Source organism: Gopherus evgoodei, chromosome 3 (genome assembly GCF_007399415.2).
Source record: "Gopherus evgoodei ecotype Sinaloan lineage chromosome 3, rGopEvg1_v1.p, whole genome shotgun sequence".
NCBI classification, from domain to species: Eukaryota; Metazoa; Chordata; order Testudines; family Testudinidae; genus Gopherus; species Gopherus evgoodei.
Window position 1 is genome coordinate 221,499,699 of NC_044324.1, and position 23,018 is coordinate 221,522,716.

General features: G+C 62.5%; 1 protein-coding gene across 1 annotated transcript in view; it reads right to left on the reverse strand.

Moving 5' to 3' along the window:
• LOC115649446 (cullin-9-like) overlaps positions 1 to 23,018 on the reverse strand; it is a 61,277-nt gene that overhangs the window by 21,565 nt on the left and 16,694 nt on the right. Inside the window, 25 exon segments of the mRNA XM_030558380.1 lie at positions 13 to 130; positions 676 to 824; positions 1,107 to 1,278; positions 1,836 to 1,972; positions 1,975 to 2,052; positions 2,428 to 2,440; positions 2,442 to 2,585; positions 3,125 to 3,307; positions 3,903 to 4,018; positions 4,689 to 4,874; positions 4,955 to 5,088; positions 5,623 to 5,798; positions 7,040 to 7,135; positions 8,839 to 8,944; positions 9,543 to 9,714; positions 9,814 to 9,904; positions 11,505 to 11,732; positions 12,136 to 12,241; positions 14,098 to 14,335; positions 15,480 to 15,691; positions 15,875 to 16,068; positions 16,303 to 16,510; positions 18,116 to 18,308; positions 18,540 to 18,906; positions 19,460 to 19,650. Coding sequence (XP_030414240.1) covers positions 13 to 130; positions 676 to 824; positions 1,107 to 1,278; positions 1,836 to 1,972; positions 1,975 to 2,052; positions 2,428 to 2,440; positions 2,442 to 2,585; positions 3,125 to 3,307; positions 3,903 to 4,018; positions 4,689 to 4,874; positions 4,955 to 5,088; positions 5,623 to 5,798; positions 7,040 to 7,135; positions 8,839 to 8,944; positions 9,543 to 9,714; positions 9,814 to 9,904; positions 11,505 to 11,732; positions 12,136 to 12,241; positions 14,098 to 14,335; positions 15,480 to 15,691; positions 15,875 to 16,068; positions 16,303 to 16,510; positions 18,116 to 18,308; positions 18,540 to 18,906; positions 19,460 to 19,650 — 4,008 coding nt within the window.

The window sequence follows — 23,018 nt, forward strand, 5'->3', positions numbered from 1 at the left end:
TCCCATACACACCCCCCTGAGGCAGGCTCTGGGTCAGGATCCCAGCCTCTCCCGTCAGAGGTTTCAGCGCATGGCTCAGCAGGACAGGAGACAGCTCCGTGGCCTGGGCCAGGGTCTCCACAGCAACTTCCTGCAGAGCAAAGGAGACAAGAAGTGAATAGGCAGGGGCAGGCCCATGGCAATGGGGCGACAGCTCGAGGGGCCAGGACAGGTGTCTTGGGGCCACAGCCCAGGGGCTGGGGCAATGGGGCGAAGTCTCTGGCGGCCGTGGCATGGGGGCGAGGTCGCTGGGGCCTGTGGGGGAGGGGCCATCAGAAGATGGTCTGAATGGGGGGGGGCAGAGGGGCAACGGGGAGAAAGAACAACGATTCCTCTGGCACAAGCCATCCAGGGGATGCAGCGGCTGCTTCTCAGCAGCTCCTGGGCCACAAGGGAGCAGGGACCAGGGCTGTGGAGATGAAGTCCAAGGGCTCGGGGGTGGGGGGGATTCCCTGCCTCATGTGGGGAGGACAGAGGGAAGGGGGGGTGTCTGCCCATGGAGGAGGACAGACCGTCTCTGCCCCATATGGACGAGCTGGGAGGAAGGCACTCTCTGTGCTGCAAGGACAGGAGCAGTTGGTGCCCTATTTGCACCAGCTGTGGGGTCCCACCCCCCAGAGGGAGCGGGGGTCCCACCTGGGCGCTGTTGAAGCCCAGCAGGATGTACATCTGCAGGGTGGAGACGTGCAGGGTGGTGCTGCCCATGAACTGGAGCTCCGCGTGGCCCAGCCACGTCCACTGCAGGCGCCGCGGCTTCGTGTGCTCCAGGCCAAACCGGTTCTGACCTGCAAGAGACGCAGCCAGTCCCAGCAAAGCCACCAGAGAGCCGGGCCCGTGGGGTCCCTGAGCCAGCTGGGGCTGCCCCGCCCCCCGCAGCCACACACACCCCCAGGCGGGGCTGGAGCTCACCCCACTGTTCAGTCTAGCCCCGTTCCCACGCTCCCCCGGTGCATTCTCTCCAGTCACAGGCCCCCCCAGTGTACCCTCCCCCATCACACGCCACTCCCCGCCACCACGATGGGGCACAGTGACCGCCCCCCAGCCCTGCCCCCAGCGCCCAGCCTCACTGTTGGTGTAGAAGTCGGCAAATCGTGCCAAGTAGCCCCCGAGGGGCTGCGGGAAACACCTGCTGGGATCCTCCAGGTAGCAGAGCGGGGAGATGGTCCAGCAGCGCGGGGACAGGGCCAGCACCTTCACCTCCGGCTCCTCCTCCGGCTCGGCCGGCTCCTCCTCCATCACCTGGGGACGGGATCAGGGTGTCAGGAGTCAGGCTCCCTGCCAGGGGCTCGTCTGCAGCACCTCCGGGGCAGGGAGGGGGCACGGCGCAGACCCTGCCCCGCCCCTCCTGGGAAAGGGAGGGGGCACAGCGCAGACCCCACCCCGCCCCGCCCCTCCCAGGAAGGGAGGGGGCACGGCACAGACCCCGCCCCTAAAGGGTAGGGACGGGGCACGGCGCAGACCCCTCCCCGCCCCCCCGGGAAAGGGAGGGGGCACGGCGCAGACCCCGCCCTGCCCCCCCGGGAAAGGGAGGGGGCACAGCGCAGACCCTGCCCCTAAAGGGTAGGGACGGGGCACGGCGCAGACCCTGCCCCTAAAGGGTAAGGACGGGGCACGGCGCAGACCCTGCCCCTAAAGGGTAGGGAGGGGGCACGGCGCAGACCCTGCCCCTAAAGGGTAAGGACGGGGCACGGCGCAGACCCTGCCCCTAAAGGGTAAGGACGGGGCACGGCGCAGACCCTGCCCCTAAAGGGTACGGACGGGGCACGGCGCAGACCCTGCCCCTAAAGGGTTCTCACCGCGTCGTCCTGGCCTGCGTCCAGCTCCAGCAGGCGCTTGTCGAGCTGCTGCAGCTGGAAAAGGTGGAAGTGTGCTGCTGCAGCTCCGTCCGACTCGCTCAGGCTCCTCAGCATCGGCTGGGGGAAGCGATTGGGAAGCAGAGCCCGATCTGCTCAATGACGGGCCCTGTTCAGCCACACGTTCCCCTGGGCCGGAGCCGGTCCGCCCAGGTAATACCTGCAACGGCAGCCTGGCGTCAGGTGCGGGGGCCAGAGCCACCCCCAATTCCATCCCGGAACACCCCCCTCGGCCCCTCCATGCATTTGCCATGGCCTTGGACGCAGGGTGTCCCAGCCGGCCGGCAGCTGGCGCGTGCGCTGTGGAGCCCACGGCCTGGCTGACCAGCCCTGGGGCCCTGCAGAGCCCTGCGGCCCCCCCTGCAACCCACGGCCTGGGCACACAGGCTCGGTGCTGGTGGCGGATGGACTTTGGGGAGCCCACGGCCCGAGCTGAGCCAGAGCCCCCAAGACAAGCCAGGCACCAGTGCCCGCTGACGCGACGGGCCCAAGACAGAGCCCCGACTGGGCGGGAGGCACGGCTGGGGCCCCTCACCGTAGAAGTGCTCCGAAGGTGTTGGCGAGCTCCAGGCCGGAGAGGAAGAGGATGGGCTCCAGGCTCTGCTGCAGCCGGTGCAGCGACTCCACGTTGGCCACGTCCGTCCGGCTCTCCTGGATCTGCTGGTCGATGTAGCGAGCAAACTGCTCGCTCACCTGCGGGGGAGAGCGCCAGCTGCCAGGGGGCCTTCTCGGGGCGGCTCCCCTACGACAGCTCAGGTGATGCTCACATGATGGGGGGGGCTCTGGGGGAGGGAACAGTCCTGCAGAGGGGTCGTCCTCCGGAGAGGGGGAGGGGCCACTCCCTAGGAGCTGGGGTCATTCCCAGGGGTCACCCCCCGTGGAGACAGGGAGGCAGAATGGGGGAGATGCTCTGGGGGAGGCGGGGCTATGGGAGCTGCGTGTCTGGGCACTGGGCAAGGGGGCGCGAGGGGCCTGTTGGAGCAGGAGCGGACTAGACGGCCTTAGCGCAGGGGGGTTAGCTGGCAGAGACCCCCATGACCTGGGATCCCTCGGACTCCAGAAAGCAGCCAGGAGCGTGGCTGGGCAGAGCCGACGCCGAGGGGCTCACCCCCACGGGGGCACAGCAGCCTCTAGCCCGGCGGGCTGGCACCAGGCCGACCAGCCTGGAAGCTCTGCTGGGGCCCAGGCTCGTCCCCCAGGGCCAGGCCAGCCCCCGGCACCCCCCCACTCACGTGCATGGCCGTCAGGAAGGAGAGCTGCAGCAGGCCCCCGGAGAAGCCCTGCCGCAGGGCCAGCGCGAAGGCCGTCTGCTGCCCGAACAGCTCCTCCATGGCGCTGCGCAGGCCCCGGTAGAGGCGGCAGTACCGCTCCACGAAGTCCGGCCCCTGCCACGCCGACTCCAGGAACCGCTTCACCTGTGCGGGGGCAGGCGGCACACGGTTACAGGCGTGGGGAGGGCCCCGGGGAGGTACAGGCTGGGACAGGTGTCTGGGGGGGAGGGGAAACGGGACGTGACAGGCGTGGGGAGGGCCCCAGGGGGATGGCCTGGCCAGCCCCAGGGAATACAGGGTGGGCCGTGGGTGGGGGCGGCCCGGAAGGTGGGTAGGGTCCCAGGGGGACAGGATGGGCCAGGCGTGGGTAGAGTCCTCCGCATCTAGTGTCCCATGGGCCTGGGGCAGGAGCCGCAGAGACAGAGGTGGATGGGGGCCCTGCTACCCTCATGCAGGGTCGGGAGGGGGATGGGCACCACCCCATTGCCCCCCCACTGCACCACACTCACCCCCCGCACACACCTGCTGCTGCACCACGCCCCTCCCCCGTCAGCCCCCCCCAAACCTGCTGCTGCACTACGCCCCTCCCCCATCACACCCCACACCCACCTGGTGCAGCACCATGCCCCTTCCCCCATCAGCGCCCCCACACCTGCTGCAGCACCACGCCCCTTCCCCATCAGCCCCCCCACATCTGCTGCTGCACCACGCCCCTCCCCCGTCACACCCCCACACACACCTGCTGCTGCACCACGCCCCTCCAGCACTGCGTAATCCCCGTCATGCTGCTGGGCTTCTTCCCTGACATCTTGGTGGCCCCAGAGCTCGTCTCCTTGTTCTTCCCGTTCTTCCCGTCTGCCAAGGGGGGGCCGGCGTGAGAGCAGCCCCAGCACTACCCCCCTCCCTGACCCAAAGCCGCCTGTGGGGCGAGGGCAGGGCCCGACCCTCCCAGCGCTCCCCCAGGGAGGGCAGCCTCGCTGGCAATAGGCAGGGTCGGCCGGGAACCGGATGGGCCCGGTGAGCCCCACATGGTCACTGAGTGAGGGGGCGCAGGGCCAAGCCTGGAGCTTGGGGCGAGTTGGAGCCAGCCAGCCCCAGGCACCCCAGAGCAGTGGAGTAGCCACGCCCGGCTGGGACCCTGCCCCCTACAACAGGGCTGCCTTTGCAGAGGGGCGTCTGGCACCTGCCGGCTCTGCCTGTGGGCACCAGACCCATGGCTCTGAGTGCTGGGCTAGGCCCCCACGCTGTCTCCTACGCCCCGGCCCCAGGGCCTGGAGGACCAGCCTCTGCTGCACCAGGCCCAGGGGCTGCCCACCCGCCCGCCCCACAGAGCGTGCTCCCACGGACCCCCGCCTGCGGGCATCGGGCACACAGGGTCACACCGAGCTCAGCGCCAGCGCCCGGCTCTGGACAGGACGTGCAAAGGCAGCCCGGAGATCCCTCTCCCCACTCAGCACCCCAGGGCCTCCTCCCCCAGCCCCACCCTGGCACCAGCCCCAAAGCCCCGCAGGGCAGGGGCCCTTACTGGCTTTGACTGGGGCTCTCAGCTCCTCGGGCTCCAGGCTGCCGGGGTCCACGTGCACCAGCAGGTGACTCAGGCGCCGCACGCGGGAGTTGAAGATGGTGGCGCGGCTCTTGGCGCGTCGGCCCGTCTCCAGGTTCTCCAGGTACTCGCTCAGGAGCCAGGCCAGGGGGCTGACGCCACTGGGATCTGCAAGGCCAGAGGGGGAGGCTGAGCCGTCGGGCTGGGCGGGCTGGGGGCAGCGGGGAGCCGGGCTGGGGAACCGGTACCTGGGCTGGTGATGCTCTGCACCAAGGGATTGATTAGGGCCTCCCAGCAGGTCCTGCCCAGAGCCTGGGCGGCCTCGTCATCGGGAAGGAAGCGATCAGCAAACACCTGCTCATGCCGCAGCGCACAGTTCAGCCTGCAGCAGCAGAGACACCCGCGCCAGTCACTGGTGGGGCCCTGGGGGCAGATCCTGGCTACAGACACACGGGGCAGGGCACTGCCGGGGGCCCCGGTGAGCGCTGGGGGGACCCCGGGTACAGACACACACAGGGCAGGGCACTGCTAGGGGCTCTGCTCGGCACTGGGGGGACCCCCTGTACAGACATACAGGGCAGGGCACTGCCGGGGGCTCTGGGGGGACCCCGGGTACAGACACACATAGGGCAGGGCACTGTCAGGGGCTCTGCTCAGCGCTGGGGGGATCCCTGGTACAGACACACACAGGGCAGGGCACTGCCGGGGGCCCCGGTGAGCGCTGGGGGGGGAACCCCGGGTACAGACACACAGGGCAGGGCACTGCCAGGGGCTCTGGGGGGACCCTGGGTACAGACACACACAGGGCAGGGCACTGCCGGGGGCTCTGGGGGGACCCCGGGTACAGACACACACAGGGCAGGGCACTGCCGGGGGCTCTGCTCAGGGCTGGGGGGACCCCGGGTACAGGCCTCACCTATTGAAGAGCTGCAGCAGCTGCACGCGCTCATCCGCGATCTCCTGGCACCACGTGTGCGCCTGGGTGGTGTAGAACAGGTACGTGCGCCGGCACAGCTGCTCCTTGAAGATCGGCCAGAAGGTGGGCTTGGGCCCCAGGATCTCAATGCCACGCACACGCGTGTCAATGCCACCCTGCACAGGGCACAAACCCCCTGGTTAGACACGGGCCCACCAGGCCGAGCGACTCCCCACGGGGCGCCCCTGGGCCAGGCCTCTCGCTGCCCGTAGAGGCCCTGCGGGGGGCGAGGGAGGCCAGGGCCCAGCTCGGCCGCACACAGGGACGGGGGGGGCGACGTTTTATGGAAATATGCTTATGAGTGTGACTATGATGTAACTGGAATATGCTGGATGCAAAAGGTCTCTTGTAAGGGATCAGACCAAAGCTTATAACCTACTGAATATGACCCTCCTACGTGTACGCATGGATCATTCTTGGATCTGAAATATGAAGTATAACTCTGAGGTCCTGTTGTAATTATGCAAAGTGTGGGCCATTAATGGTGGTTTAGAATCGTGATGGCTCCCAGTGACTAGGACAATCAGCTGTAAATGGTTTATTTACCTGTGTAGGTGTGGGCCAGCCCATGGGGAATGGAGACTGGGGTCTTACAGTGACAAGTGACCATGTCACCTGATAATGAAATCCATCTTAAATCTGGTACTTTTCCATTTAGAAGGAGGAGTGGGTACCCAGGGACACAAAGGATTCCTGCCTTGTGCCAAAATTACAGAGGGGGGTGGAGCAGGACAAAGGGGCCACCAGTCAGGAGAAAGCCCCTGCTTACCACCTGGACATGTCTGCTGGACATGAACCAGGAACTGGACCAGACTAGGAAGGGTCTAGCCTGTGAATGAACTATCTCGAGGGTGAGATATTACCTGTAATCAGTTTCTGCTTGGTGACTTTGTTTCTGTCTGTTATTACTTGAAACCACTTAAATCCTACTTTTTATACTTAACAATCACTTTTGTTTATTAATAAACCCAGAGTAAGGGATTACTCCCTAGGGGAGCAAACAGTGTGCGTGTGTCTCTATCAGACTATAGAGGGCAGACAATTTATAAATTTACCCTACACAAGGTTTACAGGGAGGTAAACGGATTTATTTAGGGTCTGGGTGCAGGAGACAGGGAACCTGCGGAGCTGTTGTCAGTTAAGTCTGAAAGCTTTTGGGGTGTGGACCCAGACGCTGGTTCCGGGGTTGCAGCAGGCTAGTTGTGTCTGGCCTCAACCAGGCAGGGGTTCTGGAGTCCAAAGCTGGCCAAGGGAGAGCGGTCAGAGGTAATTTAGGTCACATCAGGTGACCAGTTCCAAAGGTGGTTCCCTGGGAGCTGAACCTTGTCATGGGGGGCCAACCCGCCAGCGCACCCACCTGCTGGCAGCGCTTGACCTTGATCTGGATGATGGGCCAGAAGCGGGTCAGGTTCTCCAGGAGGATCACTCTGCTGGCCGAGGGCATGACATTCACCTGGGGGGGCAGGGAGAGCCGCAAGCCGTCAGGACACAGAGCTAGCGAGGCCACGAGAGATCCCGCCCTGCCCCACCCCACGAGAGTGTTGTCCAGGCCCAGGCTCCAGAGCTACGTGAAGCGAAGCCGTGGGGTTAGCGGCGTGCAGGAACACGGGCCCCACAGGGATAGGGCAAGGAGACGACCAGCAGCTAGGACGTAAGTGGCCTCCCAGCAGGGACGGGACTACCCAGCAAAGCCTCTGCCACACCGTCAGGCAGCCCCAGGGCCCCTTCCAGCCACACCTGGGAAGATCACAGAAATCACGGCTCTGCTGGAGCAGTCAGACACGCCAGACCTCTCCACCGCTCCCTGCTGCTCCCTCCCGGCAGGGCCACCAAGAAACCAGCCCCGGGAGCTCCACCGCGCTCAGGGGCTGCCGTCAACCCACCGGGAACAGACGCAGAGACCAGAGCTGATGGGGATGGAGGGATGCTGCCGGGCATGGGAACTGGCCGACAGCCACAGCCCAGCGGCCCGTCCGAGTAAGACGCAGATCTCCTGGCGTACCCCTTCGACTCCCAGCCCGAGTGGGGCTACTGACCAAGCATCACACCCTGCTCCCAGTGCCCAGGGGACTGTAACCGATCCTGTTCCTTCTGCACGCAGCCAGCCGAGCAGGTTCCCAGCACCGCCAGCCCCAGCGCCCAGAGCAGGCCTATCCACTGGGTCTGGAGCTGCGGGGGGCGGGGGTGTCCCAATTTCCAGCTTTTCTCTGCAGCAGGGGGGCTGGAGCCTCACTCGGGAAGTCACAGGCTGGATTCTCATGGAACCACCTGCCCCCAGGAGCTGCAGCTTTAAGGAACAGCCCAGCCGTGCCGAGAGCTGGTGCCAGCACCACCACTGTAAGCAAAGGCCCAGTGCCCCCACACCCAGCCAGCCGTGGGCACAGATGAACATGCTGCTCCCAGTAGGAACGCGCTGGCCTGCGTGTCTGCCCCGCCCACCCCCCTGCCTCTCCCCAGTGACCTCCTGGGACTCAGCGCTGCCTCGGGGGCCGGAAGGCGGCTCCTCTCGGTCCGTCCTCTGCTCTATGGCCACCGTGCAGCCGAGATCCTAGCACAACCCAAGCTAGGCATGCGCCCCGGCCCAGACAGCGCCTCTGGGTTCTGGCCAGAGGTTTCCCAGGGCAGCTCACTCGGGCGTGGGCCAGGTGGGTAACAGGTCTGGGGAAGCAGAGGGCGGGAGGGTGGCAGGGTCTAGCAGCAGAAAGGGGAGCAGCTAGGACAAGGCAGGCGGTGCCAGGCCTGCACGGGGCGGATGAGAAGGACAGGAGGGGAAGCCGGGACTTGGCCACTGCGGTGTCTTGCCCCTCCCCCTGGAGCAGCTGGTTCTGGCCAGCATTGGAGACCCTGAGCCTGGGGCCCTGCCCTGCTCCCGCCCGCCTAGGAGAGGCCGGTGACGTGCTCGCCAGGACAGGGCCTACAGGCCTGGGGCTGGCGACTCCCTGCACCTCGGGTGCTGCCTGTCCCAATTCCAAGGCAGTCGTGCCCCTGCCGGCCTGGGCCGGGCTGCCCCAGCGCCACGCTGACCAGCAGAGGTGGGTGCTGGCAGGTGGGAAGCTCTCAGCCTGCGCCCGCCCTGCTAGGGAGCCCCCAAGCCACAGGACCCCCACCCCCTGCAGCGCCCCCTCTCCTGTCCAGGGCGGCCTGGCCCACACTCACCGTATTGAGCTCCGTGCTGATGCTGGCCGGGTTCTCTCCTCCCATGACCACGATCCGGGCTGGCATGTAGCTGGAATCCTCGCTGGCCACCAGCAGGCTCATCTGCCTGCAGCCGGGGAGAGCCACAGCGTCAGCACCAGCCCATTTCTGGGCTGTGCTCCTGGCCTAAGCCTACGGTGCCCGTCCCGAGGGGCACGTCCTCCAGTGGGCTCAGAGCCTCAAATGGCTGCTGGTCCTAACGGGAGACCCTGAAACCCTGGCCCCAGCTCCTGGGGGCTGCACCTGGTGCTGCATTGCTCTGGGCCCGCAGTGCCGACAGCCATCCCAGCAGGGCGTATGGCGCCCGGGGACACAGACGAGGTCCCTGCATGGCTGGCTCCTGGGAAGGGAACCCACCCCAGCCAGGGAACCAGCATGTGCAGCCCCCTTGTGCCACCTCGGGCACCCTGCCACCCCTCGCCAAATTGTTATCTGGGCCCAACTCCCCCCCGCCCACCTGATCCTTCCCCCATCTCCAGGACAGCATGGGCAGCCAGCCACCCCGCTGCCCACCTGATCCCACCCCCATCACCGGGACACCCTGGGCAGCCAGCGCAACCCCCCGCACCTGATCCCAACCCCATCCCCAGGACATGCTCTTTGCCAGCCAACACACACAGCCATACCCCCCGGGGGCTAGTACCCACAGCCCCCTCCCCCCTCACCTGACCACCACGCCACGGTGCATGTAGATGTTGATGTAGTGTGAGCCGGTGCTGCCGTTGGACTCCCAGTAGGTCTTGGGGTTCCTGTCCGTCAGCTTGTTGGCTCGGTGGGAGTTCGAGGAAACCTCCAGCTTCTCCCAGCACTTGTCCTCCTTCACTTCCACGCTGGAGCCTGCAGGGAGAGGGGACAGTGCTGAAGGGAGCTAGGGGGCCACCCTGGCGGGGCCACAGCTCAGGCACAGGGACCCCGGGTGACCCCCCTAGCACTGACCCTGGCAGAGGTTGCGCAGGAAGACGTCGAAGAAGGGGATGTTGATGGGCTGGTGACTTCGTCTATGCTCCTCAATCTGACCCAGCACCATCTGGAAGAGAGGGGGGGCGCAAAGCATCAATGGGAGGAAGGACCTGGCAGCCCTCCTCCACTGCCGGACCTTGAGCAGCAACCAGCCCCTGAGGAACTCAGCCCCACAGGTGGGGAAGGGGGAACTGAGTGAACTGGGTTCAGAGAGAGCCTCTGCCCCATGGCCACTCTCCCCACTTCACACACCACCACCTCCTCCCTGCCCACACCCTTCCAGAGACCACCAACCCTTCTCCCTGCCCGCAGACAACTCCCTGGTCACCCCTTCCAGAGACCACCAACCTCTGTGACACCCTGTACCCCATGTTCACCATTGTACATGGTTATATTTTGTACAAAGTACGCCTTGTGAGGGATCATTTGAAAATTCATAAACCGCTGAATATCATTGTCCTGTTAAGATGCGTGTAACAACACAGTGTGTAAAGCTGCATGATTGTTACTGAAATACGGTGCCATTTTGGGTAATGCCCACGAACTAATTGTTCAGGGACAAAGACACCCTAGCACGCCAGCAAAGTACCAAAGTACTAAATCAGACAGTCACCCGCTGGCGGGGAGGGGAGGGAAACAAGTTACAATTCATCAGGAGGGCAGTTTGGAGCTCACGTATACAACAGCACTGCCCGACCCCACGACCGAGCAGGGATTTTTCCAGCACAAAGGGCAGGAGTATAAGAAAGGGGAAAAATGTCCCTGGCCACCCCTCTCCTCTGTCCATCTCTCCGCTCATGACGACGACGATGCACAATGAGCTGAACAAAGGGGGGAGTGGTCCCAGGCTGGGAAAAGACGCAGCCCGTGAAATGTACTGCAGTTGCTGAGGAGAAAAACTCCTTCTTCTGCTTTTAAACTTACTAGTCCTGGTGAAGTTTAGGAATTCGCTTGCGTGTTTATCTTTCTATTCCTTTTGTGACCAGTTCTGACTGTTAGGCCTTCCCGCCTGCGATCACTCCAAATCCACCCCTCTCTGGGTAACAGACTTGTTTCATGGCTCTGTTTGAACCCGTGTGTTGACTGACGTGTTTGGGAAACCTCTGCTTGGGACAACAAAGGCTGGCGCATGCTCCCTCCCAGAGCTGGAATGGGGAGCGAGGAGCTTACGCTGCCCGGGAGGGTTCGGTGCAGTGCAAAAGGCACATTTCTGGGGAGCAAGGCTGGGGCGGGGGCTCTGCGGGTGTCGCCCTGTATGTAATTCATGGAGGGCTGGGCGCAGCTGGGAGTGACGACGTGCTGGGGGCAGGGAGTGAGCAGAGCAGGGACGGGTTGCTGTTCCCAGCAGCATAAAAGGCATCCCAGGTGGGAGAGCTAAGGGGACCCAGTAGTCCAGGCTGCACCCTGGGGAAAGTCACTCCCTCCCTCCCTCCCTCCAGGCCACCCCCTGCAGAGACCATCAACCCCTCCCCACAGACAGACAACCTGCCCTCCTCCCTCCCCTCCCTTCAGAGACAGCCTGGGACCCCCGCTGGTCGTGCCCCGGCATGCTGCAGAGGTTCCACCCACCCGGCGGGCAGGCCACCCCAGGCGGTGGGGGGAGGTCTCCTCCATGGCAGAGCCCCCGGTCACCTGGGCGGGGTCAGGATGCCCACCCCACACCTCACCTGGATGCAGCCGGCCAGGATGCTGGTCGTCAGTTTCTGATAGAGGCTGGCGTATTTCTCACAGTCGGTCACCAAGTCCCGCAGCTCCGACCCCAGCAGCAGGTTGGAGTTGTGCTTGTCCAGGGCTTTGGACAAGGCCTCCTTGGTGCCCAGGCGGCACATCACCACGGCACAGTCCTTGTTGGTGGTGGCCAGGCGGTGGAGGAAGCGAACGAACTCCTGCACGACCTGCAGAGGGAGCAGCGCGGCCTGGGGGTTGGGGCACCAGCCTGGGAGCCACGAGACCTGCTTCTAGTCCCACCCCTGCCCCGACCTGCTCTCCCTGGGCCAGTCGCCCCAGCCCCTCGCCCGCCTGGTCTATGGGGAGCGCAGCTCCCTGGGGCGGAGCAGCTCTCAGCTCCTGCGGTGCCCGGGCTGGAGTCTGACAGAACAGAGACAGGCCCCAGCCCTGCCCGGGGGCCCTGGGTAAAGGGCCACAGCCCCAGCTTCCTCGGGATAGGCCTGGCGCAGATCAGCGATTCCTGCCGCGAACCCATAACTGGGGCTGAGCCAGGAGCCCCTCCCTGCCCCCGGCCTGCTCCCAGCCTCCGCACCCCCGACAGGTAAGCAGGGCCCCCCCCGGACCCCTCACCTCCCGCTCGGTGCTGGGGGCGCTCATGGAGGACAGACAGGGCTCGATGCTCTCGTGCCAGGGCAGCGCCTCCTCCTGGTAACTGTCCAGGAGCTTGTTCAAAATCCTGCACAAGAGACGGGGGAAGGTGGGGCCTGAGGGGAGAGGCCAGCGGCTGACAGTGCCCCGATCCCCCGTGTGCCCGGCCCTCTGGCTGCACGGGCCACGCTCACCCCATGACAGCCCCCCACCACCCTCACCCCAACCTACCCCCTCACCTTGGGAAACTCCAACTGACCACACACACACCCCACCTCAGGACAGCCCCAATCAACCCTGACCCCCCAAAACAATCCCCCAGACAGCCCCAACCAGTCCTGACCCCCCCAAAACAGCCACCCCCACCCCAGATAGCCGCAACCAACCCTGATCCCCCAAAACAATCCCCCAGACAGCCCCAACCAACCCTGACCCCCCCAAAACAGCCACCACCAACCCCAGGAGAGCCCCAACCAACCCTGACCCCCCAAAACAGCCATCCCCATCCCCAGCACAGCCTCAACCAACCTGACCTCCCCAAAAAACAACCCTCACCCCCACCAACCTTGACCTCCCAAAACAGCCACCCCCAGCCCCAGACAGCCTCAACCAACCCTGACCCCCCAAAACATCCCCCCAGACAGCCCCAACCAACCCTGTCCCCCCAAAACAGCCACCCCCACCCCCAGCATAGCCCCAACCAACCCTGACCCCCCAAAACAGTAACCCTCACCCCCAGACAGCCCCAACCAACCCTGACCCCCAAAACAGCCATCCCCATCCCCAGCACAGCCCCAACCAACCCTGACCCCCCACAATTCCCCCCAGACAGCCTCAACCAACCTGACCCCCCCAAAAAGCAACCCCCACCCCCACCATAGCCCCAACCAACCTTGACCTCCCAAAACAGCCACCCCCAGCCCCAGACAGTCCCAACCAACCCTGACCCCCCAAAACATCCCCCAGACAGCCCCAACCAACCCTGTCCCCCCAAAACAGCCACCCCCGCCCCCAGCATAGCCCCAACCAACCCTGACCCCCCAAAACAGTAACCCTCACCCCCAGACAGCCCCAACCAACCCTGATCCCCCAAAACAGCCACCCCCATCCCCAGCCCAGCCCCAACGAACCCTAACCCCCCAAAACAGCCACCCCCATCCCCAGCCCAGCCCCAACCAACCCTGACATCCCAAAACACTCCCCCAGACAACCCCAATTAACCCTGACCCCCCAAAACAGCCATCCGCAGCCCCAGGACAGCCCCAATCAACCGCCCCCAGGACAGTGCCAACTAACCTTGCCTCAATCCACCCCCAGGAAAGCCCAACCAGACACACCCCCGCTCTGGCTCCCATTCCAACCTGGGACATCCCAGCCACACACTCGCAGTACAACCCACGGATCCCAGGCCAAGGTCCCCCTCCCCAGGTGTCACCCCAGGATCCCCGGCAAAGGACCCTCCCTCCCCCCAGTGTCACCGAGAAGCTGGCCATGCACCCCTCCCCTCCCAGTGTCACCAAGGACCTGGCTGCACACCCCCCCAAGTGCCACTGAGGACCCAGCGCGCCACCCCAGTGTCACCAAGGACCACGCCCCCAGCGTCACAGAGGACCTGGACCCCAGCGTCACCAAGGACCCGGCTGCACCCCACGCCCCAGTGCCACTGAGGACCTGGCACGCCCCCGCCCCCAGTGTCACCAAGGACCATGCCCCATGTCACAGAGGACCAGGCTGCACCCCAGTGTCACCGAGGACGCCCCACCCCCGTGTCACCGAGGATGCCCCACCCCCGTGTCACCGAGGACCCGGCTGCGTATCCCCCCCAGTGACACTGAGGACCCCCCACCCCAGTGTCTCCGAGGACCCGGCCGCATGTCCCCCCCAGGGACACCGAGGACGCCCCACCCCCGTGTCACTGAGGACCCGGCTGCGTCTCACACTCACCGGAGGATCCCCAGCTGCACGGCCTTCTCGGCCCCCAGCTGCTCCAGGCTGCGCAGCAGCAGCAGGAAATGCTGGCGGTCCCACAGGGCTGCGGCCCCCTCGCTCTCGGGGCCGGCCTCGTCGCAGAGGCAGCGCTCCAGGGCCAGCACCAGCTCCTTGGAGAGGCTGCCCTCCTGCAGGCGGCCCAGCAGCGTCTGCACATCCACATCCTTCAGCTCCAGGGCTGAGCCCGCCTCTGCCACAGGGAGAGAGCCATGGGGCTGGGGCCGGGCACTGCACACCACCGGCTGCACGCTCGCCGGCAGTGTGGGGCTGAGCCTGCCTCTGCCACAGGGAGAGAGCCGTGGGGCTGGGGCCGGGCACTGCACACCACCGGCTGCACGCTCGCCGGCAGTGTGGGGCTGAGCCTGCCTCTGCCACAGGGAGAGAGCCGTGGGGACGGGGACGGGCACTGCACACCACCGGCTGCACGCTCACAGGCAGCGTGGGGCTGAGCCTGCCTCTGCCACAGGGAGAGAGCCGTGGGGACGGGGACGGGCACTGCACACCGCCGGCTGCACGCTCACAGGCAGCGTGGGGCTGAGCCTGCCTCTGCCACAGGGAGAGAGCCGTGGGGACGGGGATGGGCACTGCACACCGCCGGCTGCACGCTCACAGGCAGCGTGGGGCTGAGCCTGCCTCTGCCACAGGGAGAGAGCCGTGGGGACGGGCACTGCACACCGCCGGCTGCACGCTCACAGGCAGCGTGGGACTGAGCCTGCCTCTGCCACAGGGAGAGAGCAGTGGGGCTGGGGCCGGGGACTGCATGCTACCGGCTGTATGCTCGCAGGCAATGTGGGGCTGGGGGCACCAGGTGCTCTGAACCCCGTCTTCGGGCTCTCAGATGGGGCTGGAGGGGGGCAGGGGGCTCCGTACCTGCCGTTCCCAAGCTCTCAGACAGGGGCTGGTGGGGCAGGAGCTGCGTATGTGGAGCAGCGCTGTGTAGGAGCCGTCCTCAGGCTTATATGCGGGGGGACAGGGGCTGCGGCAGTGGTCAGGAGGCTCCGTACCTGCCATCCCCACATCCTCAGACAGGGGCTGTCGCGGGGGTGGGGGGGCTCTGTACCTGCCTTCCCCACATCCTCAGACAGGGGCTGTTGCGGGCGAGGGGGGGCTCTGTATCTGCCATCTCCACATCCTCAAACAAGGGCTGTCGTGGGGGGGGGGCTCCATACCTGCCATCCCCACATCCTCAGACAAGGGCTGTTGCGGGGGTCGGGGGGCTCTGTACCTGCCATCCCCACATCCTCAGACAGGGGCTGTCGCGGGGGTCGGGGGGCTCCGTACCTGCCTTCCCCACATCCTCAGACAAGGGCTGTTGCGGGGGTCGGGGGGCTCTGTACCTGCCGTGTCCAGGTTCATGGGGAGCTTGTGCTCCGCCAGGCGGCTGAGCGCGATCTGGGCCAGGGTCTCGGTGGTGTGGCCCTGGCCCCCCTGGCAGCAGCTCCGCAGGGCCGAGTGGACGTCACAGCTCACCAGCTGCTCGGCCAGGCCCCGGTGGTTGTCGATCAGCAGGCCGGCCACCAGCAGGCCGTTCTTCACGGCCGACGAGGCCCTGCGGGACAGAGCGCCAGGATGAGCGCCCGCGGGCACCAGCCGCTGCTCCTTCCCGGGGGGTCTGTGGGGCGACGGCACTCCCTGCCAGCAAGGGCCCCCCTGGCCATACACCCCCCAGAGCCTCCAGGGAGCTGCCCCCCAACACTGCCCCCCCGGAAATGACTCTGCTCAGCCTCCATACCCAGCAATGTCCTGCATGGTGCGGATGGCGGCAGGCAGGGCGCAGAGCAGGCTGTCTGAGTCCTTGCTGGAGGCGGAGCCGATGCTGGCGAAGATCTCCCACATCATCGGGGCATCGGCGTGGTTCAGGGGATAGGGCTTCTCGCTGGCACCCACCAGCTCGCAGGTCCCGGCGCCCACCAGCACCTTCAGAGCCTGGGAGGCCAAGGGAGCCATCAGGGAGGAGAGCTGGCAGCGCCAGCCCCGGGCCCAGAACACGAGGCTGCCCAATGTACCTGGGATCCCAGCACTGGCCACCCCATCCCGCCCTCTCCCACGCAGGATCCCGGCATGTCCCCACCTGAGCCCACTACAGCCACCATCTCCCCCGGGAGCCACACTTCTCCCCCCAAGAGATGCCTGGCCCCGTGGCTGCTGGCACACACTCACCGCCAGGCCGGCCTGCTGGACCAGCGCTGAGGGGGTGTACTCCTGCATGCAGGCCAGCACGGCACGCACCCCGCCCTCTGTGGCGAAGAGCACGCGCCAGTCGTACTTGGCCATCAGCACGCAGAGCAGGCGGAGAGCCAGCACCACCAGCAGCTTCTCCTTCACCTGGTTGGTCAGCAGCTCCACCAGCATCTTCACCAGCTTCTCCCTGCGGGGAGCAATGGTGGGTGGGTGAGGAGCCGGGCTTGGGCAACCGGGGACTGACCTGCTGTGTGGCTCCAGGTCAGCTCCAGCTCAGAAACCAGATCCCTGGGCCCCCTACAGCCCTCCCACCCCTCCTGGCCCCACCACGTCCCCCACTCCCCAGTCCTCACAGGAGCCCCAGCAGGGCAGCCAGGTTTGATTTCCAGCTACTCAGAGGTGCAGAATCCACCCCTGCCCTGTGAGATTCTTCCAGCTCATCACCCTCCCTGGTAAACATCTGGGCCTTACGCCTCACAGGCACATGTCTGGCTTCAGCTCCAGACACCGGTTCTGGTCCTGCCCATCTCTGCTACACTAACAGGCCCATTAGCACTAGTGTTTTCTCCCCAGAAAGGTCCTTGCGCATCATGATCAAGTCACCCCTTGGTCGGCCGGTGTCCGCACTTGGTACAGGGCTACCGGACAGGGGTCAGAAACGGGCTGCAAGCATCCACGGCTGGAAAACCTGCCTCACAACAAGCGGCTAAAGCAGCTGGATCCAGGCAGTTCCTCGGACGAAGGGGGAGGAGATCTGCTCGCAGTCTGTAGGCACCTGCCTGGAGAGAACCCTGCTGACACGGGGGCTCTTTGAACCAGCAGACAGAGGTGGAAGGAGAACCACAGCAAAGTTCAAACGGGAAATCAGAGACCTGTTTACCAGGGAGGGTGACCGGCTATGGGACCAACTTCCCAGGGATGGGGCAAGTCTTCCACAGCTTGTGGTCGCTACGCTGGGAGGGGCCATCTGCCCAAAGACCACCACCTCCATGGGCCACTAACCCAGGAGACTTCAGTCCCAGGCAGGAGTGACGGGGTGACGCTCTCTGGCCTGCATGATGCACAGGATCAGCCCAGCCAATCACAGTGGTCCCTGCCGGCTGTACAATCGGTGACATGGATCTTTTGCCCCCCACACCCAAACCCTTTGTACGTTGCTGTAGCTAGACCGTAAGGTTCTGGAGCCAGGATCGTGAGCACAGCCCAGGCGCCCAGCCCTGACTGGCACCAGTGCCGTTACAAGAATGAGGCACTTGCCTCGGGCGCACAAAGCAGAGCGGCGCAGCTCTACCGTGATCAGCGGCACTTTGGCGGCTTCTCTACCACCATCGCTTCTTCGGCAGCGGGTCCCTGAGTCCCTGTTAGAGGGAAGTACCTGCCGCCAAATTGCCGCCGCTGCTTCATTCATTCTTCGGTGGCAATTCGGCAGTGGGTCCTTCTCTCCGAGAGGGACACAAGGACTTGGCACCGAAGAATGAATGAAGCAGCAGTGGCAATTCGGCGGCAGGTCCTTCCCTCCAACAGGGACTCAGGGACCCACAGCCGAATTGCCGCCAAAAAGCCTAGAGCCGGCCCTTGCCTTGGAAGCAAAAATTCCTTGTTACGGCTCTGCCTGGCACGTCTCTAATAGAAACCTCATCCACGGGCAATGCCCGCGCCAGAGACAGACACCCGCCACCAGCCGGCCCCTGCAGACAGGAGCAGCTGCTTTTCCTGCCCCTTCTCTCCCGGGAGGCACTGGCCTGCCATCTCCAGGTCTGGGCACGCTCAGAGGACCCACCAGAGAACTGACCTGATGGTGAGTCCGCCCTCGGGTTTGACGACCTGCCGCTCTCGCCCGGCCTCTTCCTCCAGGGTCTTGATAATGAACCTGAGCCCAGCTAGCTGCAGCCCCACCTCGGAGCTGGACCTCTGGATCAGTTCCACCACCTCTGCAATCCTCTCCAACGAGTTCTTCTTCCCCGACCCCTTCACGCTGCACAACACTGGCCAGGAACAAAACACCCATCAACCCCCGGCTGCCCCACAAACCCTCCAGCCAGCCCCTCCCTGCGGCGCTTCCCCACCCCCCACAGATCGCCCCTCTGCCCCACCCCTCCCTGAGCCAGTGGCTGGGTCTCCCCGCCCAGACCCCCCTTGGCCTGCAGGGACCCTCTTTAGCTAGAGCCCAGAACCCAGCACTGCCGCGTGCAGCTCCCTCCCCGGCCGGCACATACCCTTGGCTTTCTCCTCCACCATCTCCAGGCAGGGCAGCCCCTCCGCTCGCAGCAGCTCGCTGAACAGCTGGCAGTCGGATTTCTCCGGGGGGGCCGGGGCAGGGACAGGCACTCTGGCGGTGGGAGGGTCTTTCTTTGGTTTCTTGGACACCAGGGATTCGGCGCACTCCGAGGGGGCTGCATCCAGCCCCAGGCCGCCCGGCTGCACCCCCCCTGGGCGGAGGAAGTACTTGCTGTAGACACGGGAGCTGTGCAGGTCACTCAGGGTGCAGCCCTGGCACTGCTTACTCAGCACCCGCAGCACTTTCTGGGCCAGCTCCGCCGGTACCGACAGCTGGATCAGGGCTTCTTCATCCAGCTCCAACAGCTGGAAATGCAGGGCCTGGGTTAATGCTCAGCAGGCCGATGTCCCCAGGCCAGCCAGAACCGACCCGAAACTGGGTTAGTCTAACCACGATATCCCCAGGCCAGCCAGAACCGACTCAACACTAGGATATTCCCAGGCCAGCCAGAACCAAATAAGCCCAATTCTCTTGTCCTACATCGATGTCCGAGTGGCTGCTGACAGCATCTCCCCATGCCTGTGACCTGCCATCCAGAGTCTGTTGGACACAGTTTCTCTACCTGGGCCTGGGCAGAGCTGGTCTCCTCTTTCGTTCTCCCTCTGTTCCACCCACACCCCTTGGTCCCCGCCTCACCTGCCCCCCTGCCATCCCCACTTACTTCCCCGGTTCAATCTCCCCGCCCAGTCTGCTCCGCCCTTCCCAAGGCTCCCCAGTTCCCTGTTCCACGCCATCCCTGCTGCCCCCATCCACTCCCATTTCACCTGTTCTCCCGCTTCGCTCCATGGTATCTCTCACCTCTCAGTTCCCTATTCCTCCCAGGTCCTTCTCCTTCCCCTGCACCACCCCGTCCCACACCTGCTCCTCTTGGTGCTGCTGGATGAGCTGGGCAATCTCCTGCTGCTCGTGGGGGTCTAGCTTCTTCACGAAGAAGAGCAGCTCCCACCACTCAACCCGGCTCAGGGCCTCGGAGTCCTCGCTCAGCTGGTCCGTCAGGTAGGGCAGGGAGTACAGTCCCCCAAGGGGCTTGCAGTAAAAGGTCTGGGTCACTGCAGGGGGGCACAGCAAGGCAGAGACACAAACCCTGAGCACCTCAGCAGGACAGTTACCCTGCTGCAGAGCCATCTGAGCCAGGAGGGGACAGCTGGCCTGGGCCAGTCAGGCAGCCAAGGGGCAGGGTTCAAAAGGAATTCAGTCTCTTAACAGGATGGCTGGATTCCCGCACACAGAGCGAGCACATGAAGCAAGAGCAGAGAACACTGGGTGGCTGTCAGGACCAACCACCACCTTCCTGCCCAGCGACAAGGGGAGATCCAGCAGAAATTTTAAATAAAAGGATTTCCCTTTAAACTGATTGAAATCTGAGCTCACTAGTCGGAGCCAGCTGCTCAGTTCAATCCACAGACGCCAGGCGGTCGGTGCGGCACAGCAAGGGGAGAATTATTACAGTCACACTCATCATTTTGGGGACACGACACCATCACAAAGACTGATCACTGGCTAGAGGACTGTCAACAAAGGAAAGGGGGCAGGAAATGGGGGCCGTCTGGGGGGTACTGTGGAGATCAGCGTTAAGTCTTACTTAACAGCCTCCCTAACATCTGGAAGAAGGCAGTAAGCAGCATCTTAACTGGCAGGCTCCGCTCGGGGGAGCAGAGAACATCTGTGAGGACTGAAAAATAAAGAAGGACCTGAAGAGAACAGACATTTGCTCAGTAGAAGCACCTGCTTTTGGTGCTCAGACACAATGGCCCCAGGGCTGTACCAGTACCGAGGTACAGAGATTTCCCGCACACCAAAACTGCAAGCATAAAAGGCCCTGTTTTTTCATTGCTGTATTAACCGGGGTGAGGGTCCTGGGCTCAGCCACAGGAGTGAACAGATGTGGCTTGGGGTCTGAGTACTCAGAGATCTTAGTTTTGCGTCGGCCTGATCTAGGCCCAGATTTTACACTGGTGGCGAAAAGGGGGAGTGATTTCTACCGATACAGTTAGACCATTGTACTGGTATAAGTGTGCCTTATACTGGGATAGCTCGGTCCTCTTCCCAGGTAGGAATAAGTGATATTGGTATAAACATGTTCATCCTGGTATAACTGCATCCACACCAGGGGCCGTAGCAATTTAACTCTGTCAGGATAGTTACAGCAGTACGACGTGTGTGTGCAGACAAGGCCTTAGTCCCTTTGGCAACCACCATGACAAAACTGGTCCCAGTGCTGGGCTCCTAGGCACTGGATACTATGAATATTAATAAGCACCTAAAAATCAAAACAATTCCCTTTCGAAGTTGTGAGGCCTACAGGAGACTGACTCGCATTTGCAGTTTGCCTTTCAATCTAGTTTAAAAACCCAGCAATTTACACACAACAAGACTGAACATCTCGTAAAGCCAAGCACTCAGAAGTCAGGAAACGCCAGAATTAAGGTTCCCCATACAATCTTAACTCAGCCCCCTTGTGTGTTCGCATTATGATACACTCTTCAATTACGGGACCAGATGCTGTTTTTTCCACAGTGCCCCTTTGAAAAGGATTTAGGGGTCACAATGGACCAGCAACTTGATGTGAACTCCCAGTGCAACGCTGGGCCCGAAAGGGCTAATTCGACCCCAGGAGATATAAACCCGGGAGGAGGGAATAGGAGCGGGGATGTGATTTGACTCCATAGACAGCCCTAGTGAGACTGATGCTGGAATACAGCGTCCAGTTCTGGTGTCCACGTTTTAAGAAAGTTGAAAAATTGGAGAGGGGGCAGAGAAGAGCCACAAAACAAAAAGAGGCTTGGAGAAAATGTCTCACAGTGAGAGACTTAAAGTGCTCAGTCTGCTTAGCTGATCAAAAAGGAGACTGCAGGGGGACTTGATTGTGGTGTATAAGTACCTTCATGGGGAAAAAATACCATGTACTAAGGGCTCTTTAATCCCCCAGAGACAGGTAGAACAAGAACCAGCATCTGGAAGCTGAAGCCAGACAAATTCAAATTAGAAATAAGGCCCAGATTTTGAACAGGGAGGATGATCAACCCATGGAACATACTATCAAGGGAAGCAGCGGATCTTCCATCTCTTCGAAGCAAGATGGAATCCCTTTCTAGAAGCTGCTTTAGCTAAACCCAATCTATTAAACTCAATATTGGGGTCAACTTGGTGCAATTCTCTGGCCTGCGTTACACAAGAGGTCAGACTAGAGCACCGATTCTCATCCGGGGGTATGCAGGAGTCTTCCAGGGGTTACATCTATTCATCTAGAGATTTGCCTAGTTTTACACCAAGCTACAGAAAAAGCACTAGCAAAGTCAGTACAAACTAAATTTTCATAATGATTTGTTTATACTGCTCTATATACTATACACTGAAATGCAAGTACAATATTTATATTCCAGTTGATTTATTTTAATAATTCTACAGTAAAAATGAGAGTCAGCAATTTTTCAGTAATTGTGTGGCTGTGACACTTGTATTTCTAGGTCTGATTTTGTAAGCAAGTTGTTTTTAAGTCAGGTTAAACTGGGGGTGCACAAGACAAATCAGACTCCTGTAAGGGGCCCAGTAGTCTGGAAGGGTTGAGAGGCCTGGACTAGATGATCTAGTGGTTCCCTTCTGGCCTTAAATGCTATGAATCATTTCTAGAATACCATGTCCGGTTCCATTAAGAAGGATGTTGCAAAAACGGAGAGGTCAGAGAAGAGCCATAAGAACAATCAACAGTCTGGAAAATATGCAAGACTCTTAAAGAGCTGAGACTATGTCTACATTTGCAGCATTTTTGCACCATCAGGTTCCCCGGTGAAAGAAGAGCGCTGGTTTGCGTCCTCACTCATTTCCACATGCGTCCCCGGATGAGAGCAGTTATCCCACAGTGCAGCTCTCTCCAGTTTGATGACAGGTCTTATGGGAAGGGCGAGGCTGATCAAGGGGCAACCTGGGTGGCTACACAGCCTCCTGTTCCCAAACACTGATCAGCTCCAGTAGCTCAGCATTGCTCCAAGCAGGGGATCATTTGTTGTGGAGCAGCCATTGTCACCTGGCCAGATAAGTCAGCACTTGCCAAGAAACCAGGAAGGGGAATTTCTAAATTCCTGGGAGTTTACAGGGGAGGGGTGGAGGTCTGTTTACCTGGCGTCAAAGCAGCTGAGCTGCTGGCCTGAATGGTCACCTAGGCCCTGTGGGATATCCTCCGGAGGCTAAAGCTCTGTAAACAGGCAGAACGTGTCTTCACTTGCTCATCACTGCAAAAGCCTCACCGGTAAGGGCTGTACACCTCTCGTGGAGGTGGTTTTCTGTCTGCAGTGAAACTTCTGAATCATTAGCAAGTGTAGATGCTCCCACGGTTTTTGAGCAAAAAAGGGACTTTTCCCACTTTAAATGGCAAGTGTAGGCATGCCCTACATCGATTTAGCTTATTGAAAGGAAGGAT